Source organism: Lepus europaeus, chromosome 5, assembly GCF_033115175.1.
Source record: "Lepus europaeus isolate LE1 chromosome 5, mLepTim1.pri, whole genome shotgun sequence".
Taxonomy (NCBI): Eukaryota; Metazoa; Chordata; class Mammalia; order Lagomorpha; family Leporidae; genus Lepus; species Lepus europaeus.
Window position 1 is genome coordinate 120524110 of NC_084831.1, and position 14187 is coordinate 120538296.

General features: G+C 53.3%; 1 protein-coding gene across 1 annotated transcript; it reads right to left on the reverse strand.

Annotated features, from left to right (window-relative positions):
• Positions 1 to 557: 557 nt before the first annotated feature.
• Positions 558 to 13829, reverse strand: PMVK (phosphomevalonate kinase). The gene is made up of 5 exons (XM_062192374.1): positions 13683 to 13829; positions 9505 to 9568; positions 5284 to 5436; positions 3565 to 3694; positions 558 to 2479 (listed from the first exon to the last, which is right to left on the reverse strand). Exons 1-5 carry the CDS (start codon positions 13775 to 13777, stop codon positions 2343 to 2345), a joined length of 579 nt encoding a protein of 192 aa, XP_062048358.1. The 5' UTR covers positions 13778 to 13829; the 3' UTR covers positions 558 to 2342.
• Between the last annotated feature and the right edge of the window lie 358 nt (positions 13830 to 14187).

Consider the following 14187-nt stretch of genomic DNA (forward strand, 5'->3'; position numbering starts at 1 on the left):
ATTTATTTTGATGCAAAAAAAATGTTCAAGATTTATTTGAAAAGCAGTTACAGAGAGAGAGAGAGATCTTCCATCCACTGGTTCACTCCCCAAATGGCCACAATGGCCAGAGCTGGGCTGATCTGAAGCCAGGAGCCAGGAGCTTCTTCCTGGTCTCCCATGTGGGTGCAGGGGCCCTGCAATTGAGCCCTCTGTTGTTGCTTTCCCAGGAGTATTAGCAGGGAGCTGGATTGGAAGCGGAGCAGATGGGACTGGATCCAGAGCCCATATAAGATGCTGGCACCACAGGTGGCAGTTCTACCCACTATACCACAGCACCAGCCTCTGGTGCAAAATTTTTACATACCAGAGGGTATGTAAATACATACCCTTCCCACCTGCTTCATGCTCTTCCTGGTTGCGGGACCCATTTCCCTGCACATTCACCAGACTAGCCCTAGGGACTAGCGGTCACTTCCATGACTGGGACTGCTCTCTAGCATCTGCTCTGGGCTCCAGAGCACAAAGTTTAAGGAAAATGTGTATTATGGAAAACCTAAGCATGACTTCAAGGGTTTTGGTCCCAAAACAACTTATCTCTTAAAATTTTGAATTTATTTTATTTATTTGAAAAGCAGAGAGACAGAGTTTCCATTCACCAGTTCAATCCCCAAATGCCTGCAACAGCCAGGCCCGGGCCAGAGCAAAGCCAGGAGCCCAGAACTCAATCCAGGTCTCCGACATGGGTGGCAGGAACCCAATTATTTGAGTCTTTGGCTACTGCCTCCCAGGGAGCACATTAGCAGGATGCCAGCCAGAATCAGGAGCAGAACCAGGACTAGAACCCAGGCACTGCAATATAAGACACAGCCATCCCAAGCGGCACCGTCACTGCACCTTACTATAGGTGTAGTTTGTGCTGCACAAACTTATCTTTTAATTCCATTTTCCACTAACTTTTTGAAGTACCTCATGTCTCTTTGTTGGGGGCACCCTGCGGGGTTCTCTGCACTAGCTGCCCAGGGGCCCTTGTCAATGCCAAGGCTCGGGCTCTAGGGCTCCTCTCAGTTGCAGACAGAGTCCTACCCCACCCTTCCCACCTGCTTCATACTCTCCCTGGTTGCGGGACCCATTTCCCTGCACATTCACCAGACTAGCCCTAGGGACTTGCGGTCACTTCCATGACTGGGACTGCTCTCTAGCATCTGCTCTGGGCTCCAGAGCACAATGTCCAAGCAGTGGTGGCAGCGCCCGAGACGAGGGGTCCGTGCTCACCTGGACGTGTTGGGCCTCAGCTCATGAAGTCCCAGCTCCGGCCCTGGGGCCCCATGGTTGTTCTCTCTGGCTCTGACTTCAGTTCCCAGGCATGGTTTCAGGTACACCTGAGTCCTTCCCGCAGACTGAAAGCTCTTTTGAGGAAGAGCCCATGTCCAGTTCACCTTTGTGTCCCAGGGCCTGGCACCCAGCAAGGGAGGCGGCAGCAGCGGATGAAGAGTTGGGCCACGTTCAGTTTGGGTCACACAGAGATCATCATGTCTTTGGATGGCCCCTGATCCAGCAGAACTAACACAAGCTGTGGAGGGAGAATGAGGCCAGGCAGCAGAGGGGGCATGGAGGCTCGGCCTGAAGATGCCAAGGGGCCAGGGCCTTCGCACCACACACCCAGGGACGTGGCAGGGGGCCGTGGCCAGGCGTCAGGCAGCTTGTGCTCTGCTTCACACTGAGCACCGACGCTTATTAACCCTCTGGCCCCAGGCAAGCCGAGTTCTTGGCATCTGCCAAACACGGATGGGTAATGACTCTCCTTGCCCATTTCACAAGGTGGCAGAGAAGAATCTAGAAGAAATTCAGGAATTGCAAAGGGCTACACAAATCAAAGGTGCACTTGCTGGGGAATATGGAGCCTCTCTGAGGCCAGCCCAAAAAAGCCAGGACCCTCAGACTCCCATCCCACCTTTGCCACTGACAGACCTACTGCCCGCAGCGTGTGAGGGAAATGAGCGCCACCCCGCTCTAAGCGTGTGCTGCAAGGTGGTTTATTGGCACCCACGCGGGGGAGCCCTGCGGTTGAGAGCACCACACAGAGAAGTGAGGCCACCACGTGCCGACACGCCTGGCCCCGGGGATGGCGACATTTCTGCTTCACACACAGCTGGTTCACCCTCTGGCGCTGCCAGACTCATGCCAGAGGCTGAAACACTCTCTCCATGGAGAAAACAGGGTCCCCCTTGGCCCTCCAATGTACCCAACATTCATCGGCACCCGCAGAAATCCAGACCCAGGCCCTCTGTCTGCAACCCCCTCCCGAGCCAAGATCAGGGACCTTCCTCCCCCAATGCCCATCCCCGCCACAGTACTGAGCCCTAAAGTCTGGAGCGGACAAACTCCAACAGGTTCTCCAACTGCTCCTCCAGGCGCTGTTCATCTCCGTGGTTCTCCAGGACCCAGTCGAAGTCCCCGAAGTCGTCCAGGCCACATTCAGACTCAGCATCGTCTATCCCTGTGGATGAGGCACGGCAAGGTGAGACCCAGGGCCCCCAGACCCCCTTGCCTCTCCTCTGCTGTCCCCAGCCAGGCTCTCCCGCCCCTAGGACCGTGCTCCCATCCTGAAATGCTGGCATGTGTTCAGCAGCCATGGCCACCTGAGCCCCCAGCGGTCCCAGTGGACTCACCCCTTCTCTTGCCACCACACAGACCACCCAAATGGGCCACTGCACATTCACATTAGGCCAAGTTGGCTATGTCCACTTCCAACCCTAAACCTGTCTGACCCCATCCTCTTGGGGGCAGTGTGTGCCTGGGTTAGAAGCAGAGGGCTGACAGTCACTTCCTCCTCCCACTCTTTGTGACCCTAGGAAAGAGACTGAACCTCCCCACTGATGCCCACATGTGACCATGGGAATGGCAGTAAGAGTGGCCACCGGGTAGAAGGCAGATAAAGTGAGATAATGTGTATAGAATGCTTAGCACAGGTCTGGCCTGTATGGATGCCCAGGAGCTGGGCAGCTATTACTCATGGTCATATGACTGGAGTTGAGCTCCCTGGAGTCCCAGGGACCTCGGGTAGGCAGGATGCCTGAGCTGTGCCCCTGAACCCACAGAGCAGGTGCCAGGAGCAGGGGACACGTCTGAGGTGCCCAATAGAGCCTCCTCTGCTGCCCCCACTGCTACGTTAATCAAACAGGAGTGAGGTTTATCAGGTTTTCCCCCTGGCCACCACAGGCCCCCAGCAGGCTGAAAAGCAATGGTAAGGGACCATGGGGGTGGGTCCCAGCCAGGCCTCCAGAGATGCCCACTGGCCTTGAGAAGATAGCCCATGGAAAGGGACCAGGCCAAGGTCACAAAAGGATTCCCTCTGCTACCCCACTCCCTAATCTGATTTTCTCTCCAATTCTTTTCCACAACTTCCTACTCCTGAGCCCCAGGCCTCAGACTCCCTGATAACTTCTCACTCACTCCCCCAGGGCTTCTGGGGAAGAACAGGAGACCTAGAACATGGGGTACATGCCTGCACCCTACAGTCCTACATGTGGGGTGCCTGAGCTGTGAGCCAGGCCCTGGAGACAAACACCACAAGCAGCTCACCTGGTGTGAACACCCAGCCCCGCTGCTGTCGGCTCTGCTCCGAGGCTACCACGCGGACCGTCTGCGTCACGGACCCATAGGCCTCCCGAAACCACTGCATGTCGGACACCCTCCGTGTGTCACTCACCAGCTGAGGGGAGGGACACAAACAGGCGAGGGGAAGGGGGCTACAGAACCCAGAGCAGTGGTGCAGCTCCACCTCCCCCCCCCCACCCCGGGGCAGGAACACATCTGTATTCACTCATTCACTCATTCACTCATTCATTCATTCATTGGATGTATGTGCCGCTGAGCGCAAACGACACGTTCATTCCCCCAACCATTACACGAGTATACAACAAGCACCTACTGTATGCTGGCACTGGGCCCGGCAACGCGGGTAGTGTGCTCAGAAAACCAACTACATGCCCGCCCCTCGGGCCTTACAGTGTAGGGGAAGGGACAGATGGTCAATGAGCAGCTTCCCAACAATGGGCAGGCACCGTGCAGGCAGACAAGCGCCCCAGCCTCAGCATGGCCCAAGCGCAGCTCCTTCCTTTCTCTCCAACCCTGTTCTGCACCTTGCCTGCCTCAGAAAACGACAACTTGATTGCTCCTGCTGCTCCGAACAAAATCCTTGGTACAATCACAGGAGCCAACCCAACTGCATACCCCGCTGGCTCCATCTTCAAACTACGTGCAAAATCGACTCCTCTCCGGTGGAGCCGAGTGGCAGTCATTCTGTCTAGGCTGCAGAACGACCCTCGACCCGGCCTCCCGCCTCTGCATTGGGAGAGCCTTTCACGTCTTCCATCTGAACACGCCTCTCCCCCACTCATGGAGAGCAAAACCCAGGCTCTTCCACCGTCCCTCCCACTGCACACCCTCGCCCACTCCCGCCCCCGGCTCTCTTTCTTACACTCAGAGGCACACGCCGCACCCCTGGCCTCCATGCAACTCCGTCCCCATGATCCAGTCCCCATCTCCTGCACTTCCTTCCTTCAGGTCCTGCTCCGATGTCTCCCTGTCAGCGAGGCCTGCTGCCATTTGCTCCTTAATATCAGCCCCCACCTGACACACTCTTCACTTATTTTGTGCCCACCTCCTGCCTGCCCCCAGCCGGAGTATAAGCTCCCGGAAGTCAGAGATGCACACCGCCGGATCTGCAGACCCAGAACCGTGCCTGGCCTAAGGAGATACGCAGGGTTTCCTAGCAGAATGGATGAGGGTGGGAAAGTGGAAGGGCACATGGGAGCGCCTGTCACAGAGCCCCAGCTAAGGCTTCCCTGGGCAGGTGCCCTATACCTGGAGCTGAGGGCCAGGGAGGCGAGGCAAAGCAGGCAGCTACAGGGACATGTGCCAAGCGCTGCTTCTAGAAGGGGCAGGACTTACGTTGAGAAACACAGAGAGGTCGGGGCGTCTGCAGCTCAAAGAGGAAGGAGGTTGAAAGGGTGGCCGGAGCCCATGGCACAAACCCAAATGCTGCGGCAGGAACCGCGGGGAAGCCGCCTTGGGCCAGGACTTGCTTTATGTTTTCAAAAGGTCACTCTGGTTGCTATGCAAAGAATGGGTCACAGGGGGCAAGAGCCCGAGCCAGGGACCGGCGCGGAGGCTACGGCGACTGTCCCGGTGACTGACGGAGGGCTCACGGACCAATGCAGTGGCAGGAGAGACAGAGCGAGGAGGCCAAGGCAGAGGGCCGGGGCACAGGTTTTCTGAGCCGCCCCGGAGCTCTCTTACCCAGATGGGCTGGGCGATGCCCTCCACAACCTTCCTGCAGAAGAAGCCCGGGTCAGCCTGGCGCTTCTCCTCCCCCCAGCGGATCATGTCCCTCCGATAGGCCTCCTTGTAAGTGCTGGCATCCAGGAGTCTCCGGAAGTCCAGGTCGTGCTCCTGCCCAAAGCACAGTAGGAAGTCTACGGCACCAGGCTCTCCACCAAAAAGCCGGAAGAACCCACTCCGCCCTTGCCCACCTCCCCCAAGGCCAATACCACAACAAGTGAGTGTCAAGTCAGATCTGTAGGGGAGAGGACCGGGAAACAAGGAAACCCCAGCCCAGAGCAGACAGATGGAGGCTAGGACTTGGGATAATCCAGAAAGGGTTTCGTCTTGGAAATGTGCTGTGTGGTTTTTCTGTTTTGCAAGTTTAACCTTCCCAATTATTTCTGGCTTAAACTAATCCCGAAATTAGTCTACATCCCCTGGGCACAGGCTTAGCCCTCAACAAAAGTGGAAAATCTGAACAAAGCTGTATGCTAGGGCCTCCCACCACCCCTCTGGCATCATTTGCCCCCGGCCCCGAATCCAAGGGAAATTGTGTGATCCCCTCAACCCCTCCTTTGGATCCCAAGTTCCTGACCCTGGGCTGGAACAGGATCACTCCATTTGGCTCCAGGCATTCCTGGTCTCCCATACCCGGAGGACTCAGGTAGGGAGGGGCTGCTCTGATCTCCTGGGGACACTTCCAGGCCTGGCTGCCCTCCTGGGACACGGACAGGCAGGAGGCTCCCTCCAGGGGTCCCAGGACGGGCAGGAGTCTGAGAAACATCGCTTCCCTCACTGCAGCAGCACCTCCTCCCTGCAGGACGTGAGTCCAACTCCACCCCTGCCCTGTGCCCAGGAGGCTCAGCAGCCGGCAGTGCCGAAGCCGGGACCTGGTTTCCCTCCGGGAGCCTCCCGGTCATCAGCGATAGTTCCCACAGTGACTTAGGAAATCGGTGCACGAACATTTCTTTTTGGTTTGGGGTTTTATTTATTTATTTTTATTCATTTATTTATTTTTTATTTATTTGAAAGGCAGAGTGAGAGGGAGGGATCTTCTATCCACTGAGTGACTCCCCCTCTTTTTCTCTCTGTCTCTCTGCCCCTTTCAAATTCATTAATTTTAGACATAAGAAGAAGAAATCTTTTAAAATAAAAACTCCTGTTAGTGTTGTAACACAGCAGGTTAAGCCTGCAATGCCAGTGTCCCATATCAGAGCACCACTAAGTCCAGCTTGCTCCACTTCCAATTCAGCTCCCTGCTAATAATGCACCTGGGATAGCAGCAAGATGGCCTCAGTGCTTGGGCCCCTGCACCCACGTGGGAGACCTGGATAGAGTTCCTGGCTCCTGGCTTTGTTCTGACCCAGCTATAGCTATTTGGCCATTTGGGGAGTGACCAGTGGATGGAAGATCCATATCTCTCTCTCTCTCTCTTTGTGTGTGTGTGTGTGTGTTACTCTGCCTGTCAAACAAATAAATTAAAAAAAAAAGAAAGAAAGAAAGAAAGAAAGAAAGAAAGAAAGAAAGAAAGAAAGAAAGAAAGAAAGAAAATTCAAACTCCTGTTCCCTCATCCCCATATTTTGTCCAGCTCAGTGGGTCCAGAGCAGGGCCTAGTGTGGGAACCTTGTTAGCAGCTTGGTGGTTTTGAAACTGCTCATTGGGGGCCTACAGAAGTTCCCAGGTGCCTCTACCATGCCTTCTCTTTCCCAATCCCCTCTAACCAGAGTCCTGCCTGGATCCAAGGATATTCTGCAGCCAATTTCAACTGGGAAAAGTTCCTGCTTAAAAATATTTTTTTGAAAACTTGAATATTCAGGGGAAATTGATGTGATCCAAACAAAATCTGAAGGACAGCCGATAATACTGTGCCTACATAAGCTTCTTAGCTTAGACAAATGTAAATGATTCGGTAAAATGTTACTACCAGAAACCTGGATGCAGAGTATATGAGAGTTCTCTGCACTACCTTTGCAATTTTTTCTATAAATCTAAATTATCCCCAAATAAATTTATTTTAAAAAATAACAGGAGGCTGGCGCTGTGGCGTAGTGGGTAAAGCCGCCGTCTGCAGTGCTGGCATCCCACATAGGCGCTGGTTCAAGTCCCAGCTGCTCCACTTCTGGTCCAGCTCTCTGCTATGACCTGGGAAAGCAGTAGAAGATGGCCCAAGTCCTTGGGCCCCTGCAACCATGTGGGAGGCCAGGAAGACACTCCTGGCTCCTGGCTTCAGATTGACTCAGCTCCAGCCATTATGGCCAACTGGGAAGTAAACCAGAGGATGGAAGACCTCTCTCTCTCTCTGCCTCTCCTTCTCTCAGTGTAATTCTCACTTTCAAATAAGTAAATAAATCTTAAAAAAAAAAAAAACAGATAAAATTCCAGCATGGGGCCTGATATGTAAATGTACCTAATAAATTCTAACAATTATATACATTTTTTTAAAAATTTAAAACCAGGGGCCAGTGCTGTGGCATAGCAGGTAAAGCCACCACCTGCAGTGCCAGCATCCCATATGGGTACCAGTTCAAGTCCCAGCTGCTCCACTTCTGGTCCAGCTCTCTGCTTGGCCTGGAAAAGCAGTACAAGATGGCCCAAGTTCTTGGGCCCCTGCACTCACATGGGAGACCTGGAAGAAGCTCCTGGCTCCTGGCTTAGAATCAGCCCAACTCCAGCTATTGCAGCCATTTGGGGAGTGAACCAGGGGCTGAAAGACCTCTCTCTCTCTGCTTCTGCCTCTCTGTAACTCTGCCTTTCAAACAAATAAATAAATCTTTTTTAAAAAAATTAAAACTATGAACCTCATTGCTCTTTGGTATCCCACAGGGATGGGTACAAAGCCAGACCTGGGTCAGCTGACCAGCACCCCATGAGCATAAGTCCCTGGCAGGGTGCACCCAGAGGTCAAAAGCAAAAACACAAATGACAAAGCGGGGAACAGGGAGTCACTCTTCACTATGCAAGAAACCGATCTCATGTCCTAGGTGCCTTTCCTGAAATCTAAGATTTCTGAGAGTTCCTGTTTATTTTTAAAAACCCTACTTTAATCAAGCTGTATTTTTAAACCACATGGTTCAAAACTTGAAAGACATACAGCATTTACAGTGAAAAAGTCTCTCTCCTACCCATGTCCCCTCCCTGGAGCCAATCCATGATGCAGCCCCTATGTGTTGGTCCCAGGTGGTAGCAGGTGCACATAAAAAGCAGCCGCAGCAGTGCCTCACGTGACCCAGGCACCCCAGAGTATCTGCGGAGCAGCTGAGTGCCTATTTATACTTTTTTTTTAATTAATTTTTTTTTTTTTTAGACAAGCAGAGTGGACAGTGAGAGAGAGAGAGAGAAAGGTCTTCCTTTTGCTGTTGGTTCACCCTCCAATGGCCGCCTTTTATAATTCCCACTCAACCCCAGGTTTCCTCTTCAGTTTTATACAAATGTAGCACTCTCTACACTCCCTTCTTTTTTTTATTATTATTATTTTTTTTTTGACAGGCAGAGTGGACAGTGAGAGAGAGAGAGAGAGAGAGAGAGAAAGGTCTTCCTTTTGCCGTTGGTTCACCCTCCAATGGCCGCCATGGTAGGCGCACTGCGGCCGGCGCACCGCGCTGATCCGATGGCAGGAGCCAGGTGCTTCTCCTGGTCTCCCATGGGGTGCAGGGCCCAAGGACTTGGGCCATCCTCCACTGCACTCCCTGGCCACAGCAGAGAGCTGGCCTGGAAGAGGGGCAACCGGGACAGGATCGGTGCCCTGACCGGGACTAGAACCCGGTATGCCGGCGCCGCAAGGTGGAGGATTAGCCTAGTGAGCCGCGGCGCCGGCCATGTGTCTAAATTTCTAAGAGCAGAATCCCAGGACTGGGCTCCAGCCAGCTTTGGGGTGGGTGTGGATGTGTGTGACGTCAGTGCCCTGGTTTTTGAGTGAGGGGACACATGCAGACCCTCACTAACCACACCGAATCACAGCTGTCACCTCCTGCATCTCCAGGACACACACCCTTGAGCATTCTAGTGAGTGAGGCCGCTGGGAAAGAAACTGAAGCTGCAAGTGTCCCCAAAGAGTCGCCCACAGAAAACCAAGAGCTGCGGCCACTCCTGCCAGCAGGGTCACAGAGACCGCACAGAGGCCCCCAGTAGCAGCCACAGCCCCTACGCTCAGGGAAGGGCACCTCCCACCCCAGAGACGCCACATGGCCACCAGCTACCTGAGCGTACTGCTCCTTGAGTGGCGCCGAGAGCCGGAGGACAGCACAGACGCCAGCGCCGAGCCTGCGGGACGGGGAGAGCAGAACCGGGTTAACCTAGAGCTTCCAGGAGCCAGGATAGTGGAGCCCACCTCTACTACCAGTGACGTTGCAACTTTTGTGGGTCTCAGTTTCTCCAATCCTATTTCCACATCTATAAGTTAGGAGTGACAACTTCTGTTTGTCAGCTTCTGTTCTGTTGCTATTGCAAAATACAAATAAATACAAAAGAGCTCTGAGGCTAACAGGTAAAAGGCACAAAATGCCGATTTACAGTGTGGACATCCAGGCCTGGCCATATTCCGGCTAGATTAGGTCAGCACAGGTAAAATGAACTAATCCTGTCACTGCCAGGGGCCTCTCTGTCTCACCTGGCTTGGTCACCCCGGCAATCGTAACTCATTGATTCCACATCCTTAGCCAGCCGTGTACTGGGGACTGTATGTGGACCCAGGTGATTCAATGGGAATGAGACCCATGATTCTGGCTCTGGCCCTGGAATGCTCACAGAGTTAAACTCCAACACGATGGGACAACTGTTCTTATTGTTCCGTGTTTTGAGTAAGAAACTGAGGTTGAGCAAGAAGAACTGACTCGCCCAGAGCCACACTGTAGGCAATGAAGCCAGCACCGGTGAAATAAAAATAGCCAACATCTCACCCCTGCCTTTGGCAGGTGCCAACAATTGTCCTAAGCCTTTCTCACACGTTATCTCGCTTGCCCCAGACAACCGCCCTATTCTTAGCCCCCGTGAATGGGCACCGTGTGCAAGATCACACACAAAGCGGCAGTGAGCCAGGACTGCAGTCCTAGCGGTCTCCTTCCAGGGGCCATGCTTCTGACCACTGTGTGACTCCTGTGTTTGGGAAAAAGACAGAAGCAACCTGGGAAACAGTGGTGATGCTTGGTGGTCAAAGATTCAGGGGGCACCGTCTGCCTTCGGCTCTGCCACGACCTCTCAGCACCCCCGAGCACTGGCCTTCAAGGGCAGAGCTACCTCACCCCACTCCTCCCCCTCCTCTATTCACCCAGCCTGAGCCCCAGCAAAATGCTCCACACAGAGTCTCTTGCTCAAGGGGAAACATTGAGTAAAAGCCACCACAGTTGCCCCTCAGTATCTGTGGGACCCCTGCTAAGGCCAAACTCTGAGGATGCTCAAGTCCCTTATATAAGACAGCTTTAGAGCCAACCAGTGGGCTAAGCCACCCTTTGTGACGCCGGCAGCCCACATCAAGTGCCAGTTCAAGTCCCTGCTGCTCCACTTCCAATCGGCTTCTCCAGCTAATACACATAGGAAGGCAACAGAAAACAGCTCAAGTACTTAGGTCCCCGCTACCCACATGGGAGCAGATAAGAGTTTCCAGACCCCGGCTTCAGCCTGCCTCAACACTAGCTGTTGCAGCCATCTGGGGAAAGAACCAGCAGACTTCTCTCCCTGCCCTCCCTCCCCGCCCCTCTGCCTTTCCAATAAATAAATCTTTAAAAAAGATGGCTCATTTGCATGTAACTATAGACATCCTCCCCTAGGCTCTAAATCATCTCTAAGATCCAGCATCATGGCACAATGGGTTAAGCAATCACCTGTGATACCAGCATCCGTTATGGGCAGCAGTTTGAGTCCTGGCTGCCCCACTTCCAATCCAGCTCCCTGCTAATGCACCTGGGAAAACAGCAGAAGGCGGCCCAGTGCTTGGGCTCCTGCCACCAATATGGGAGACCTTGGATGGAGTTCCAGGTTCCTGGCTTCAGCCTAGCCCAGTCCATAATGTTGCAGCCATTAGAAGAGAGAACCAGCAGATGGAAGACCTCTCTCTCTCTCTCTCTCTCTCTCTCTCTCTCTCTCTCTTCTTCACTGCCTCCCCTCTCTTTCTCTCTCTGTAACTCTTTCAAACAAGTAAATAAATCTTTTTTTATAGTCCCATGACAATTTTTTTTTTGACAGGCAGAGTTAGACAGTGAGAGACAGAGACAGAGAGAAAGGTCTTCCTTTCGTTGGTTCACCCCCCAAATGGCCGCCATGGCCGGTGCGCTGCACCAACCTGAAGCCAGGAGCCAGGTGCTTTCTCCTGGTCTCCCATGTGAGTGCAGGGCCCAAGCACTTGGGCCATCCTCCACTGCACTCCCAGGCCACAGCAGAGAGCTAGACTGGAAGAGGAGCAACCAGGACAGAACCAGCGTCCCAACCGGGACTAGAACCTGGAGTACTGGCGCCACAGGAGGATTAGCCTAGTGAGCTGCGGTGCCGGCTGTAAATAAATCTTCTTAAAAATTAAATTATATCTAGATTACTTATAATACTTAATACCACATAAAGGCTATGTACATACTTGTTACACTGTATGGTATAGAGAATAATGAAAAAAATCTGTACATGTACATAGCATTCAATTATTTTGAATGATTTATTTATTTGAAAGTCAGAGTTAGAGAGAGGGAGAGACAGACACAGATCTCCCATCCACTAGTTCACTCCCCAGATGGCTGCAACAGCCAGGGCTGAGCAGCCCAAAACCAGGAGCTGAGAGCTTCTTCCAGGTCTCCCATGGGGGTGGCAGAGGTCTGAACACTTGGGCCATTTTCAGCTGCTTTTCCTAGGCCATTAGCAGGTAGTTGGATTGGAAGTGGAGCAGCCGGGACACAAACAAGCACCCATATGGGATGCTGGCATTCCAGGAAGCAACTTTACCCATTATGCCACAACACCAGCCCTGTAATGATTTTTGATTTGCAATTGGTGGATCGTGTGGATGTGGAATCGGTGACATGGAGGGTCGGCTGTGTTATTATTTGGGGAGGCAGTGAGGTAAAGCAGAAAGAACCCAGTCCTTGTAGTCAGAGCTGAACTGAATCCTAGATTTGCTACTCACTTTGTAAGCCTGGTATGTTTTCATTTGTTGGTTTTGTTTTTGTTTTGTTATAGATTTATTTATTTCATTTGAAAAGCAGAGTTACAGAAAGAGGGGGAGAGACAGAGACAGAGAAAGATCTTTCATCCGCTGGTTCACTCCCCAAATGGCCACAATGGCTGGGGCTGGGCCAGGCTGAAGCCAGGAGCCAGATGTTTCATCCAGGTCTCCCACGTGGGTGGAAGGGTCCCAGGACCTGGGCCATCCTCCACTGCTTTCCCAGGCTCATCAAGAGGGAGCTGGATCAGAAGTGGAGCAGATAGGACTCCATCCGGTGCCCATATTGCAGGTGGCAGCATAATTCACTGCACTACAGCGCCAGTCTCCATTTGTTGTTTACCATTTCAGAGGCTGGCTTTCTTCATCTGTGAAGTGGAATTGTTAACAATACCACACTCACCTAACCAAGAGGTGACATAATATATGCACAGAGGGGCTGGCGCTGTGGCGTAGCAGGTAAAGCCGCCGCCTGCAATTCCAGCATCCCATATGGGCACCAGTTCGAGTCCCAGCTGCTTCACTTCTGATCCAGCTCTCTGCTGTGGCCTGGGAAAGCAGTAGAGGATGGCCCAACCCCTTGGGCTCCTGCACCTGCATGGGAGACCCAGAAGAAGCTCCTGGCTCCTGGCTCCAGCTGTTGAAGCCAACTGGAGAGTGAACCATTGGATAGAAGACACCTCTCTCTCTCTCTCTGCCTCTCCTTCTCTCTGTGTAACTCTTTCAAATAAATAAACATTTAAATATATATATTTATATATACACACAACACCTGACACGTAATAAAGGCTCAATACACCCCAACTGTTAGGCGTCGTTCTGGACAAGGATCCTGCCCTGGGAATCAGACACACTTGGGAAGCGGTTGCAGGTGAATCCCCTACCTGAGCCTCAGTTTCCCCATCTGTGACAGTTATCCTGCAACACTGCAGTGAGAATCAGGAACCCTACAGCGCATAGACAACGCCTTGCCAGTAACTGTCATTTGGGCTTCTTAAGGCAATTTCGAAATCTACAGCTTAAGGGTTTTGAAAAGGTGGTCGCCTGCTTTTGGGGACGGGTGTGTAGACCACTGGCTGTCACAAAGGCAATCTTCCCCACTCCCCCTTTCCCCAGTGATCTTCCTGCCCTGCCCCACAGGACCCCACCACCACCTCACTTCCAAACACACCCCTCCTGTCACGTGATGTAGAGGGCTCCCTTCCTCCTCCTCCTCCTCCCCTAACCCACAGACACCTGCTCTGCAGAGCCTCGGTCACGAAGTCCTTCCCGGATTTCCTCTTCCCGCTGAACAGCAGCACCAGCCGAGGGGCGCCTCCCAGCGGGGCCATGGGGCCGCCACTCTGGGATCCCTAAAGCCTACACCTCCCCTACCTCCTAGGTCGCCCCCCCCCGCCCCGGTGCGCGAAATGGACGCGACCACCAGGTTGAAGCTGCAGCCGAAGGGATTCCGCCCGCTCTCCTTCTTCATGGCTATGGAGAGGGCGGGCAGCCCGCAACTGTGCTTCTATGGGTTTTCACTCACGTCTAGATAAATATGAAGGAAAAGGGCGAGGGAGACCCGGAGACAAAGGTTCATTCCCACTACCGCCTCGCCCCGTAGAGCAGCTCCCCTGCCCGGACTCACGTGGAAGAGTCCAGCTCCGCCCAACGCCGTGCGTCACGGCCCCGCCCACCTCGCCCACTCCCGGGCGGACCGGACGCGACTACTTTCCTCCGAGAGGGGTTACACGTTAATATT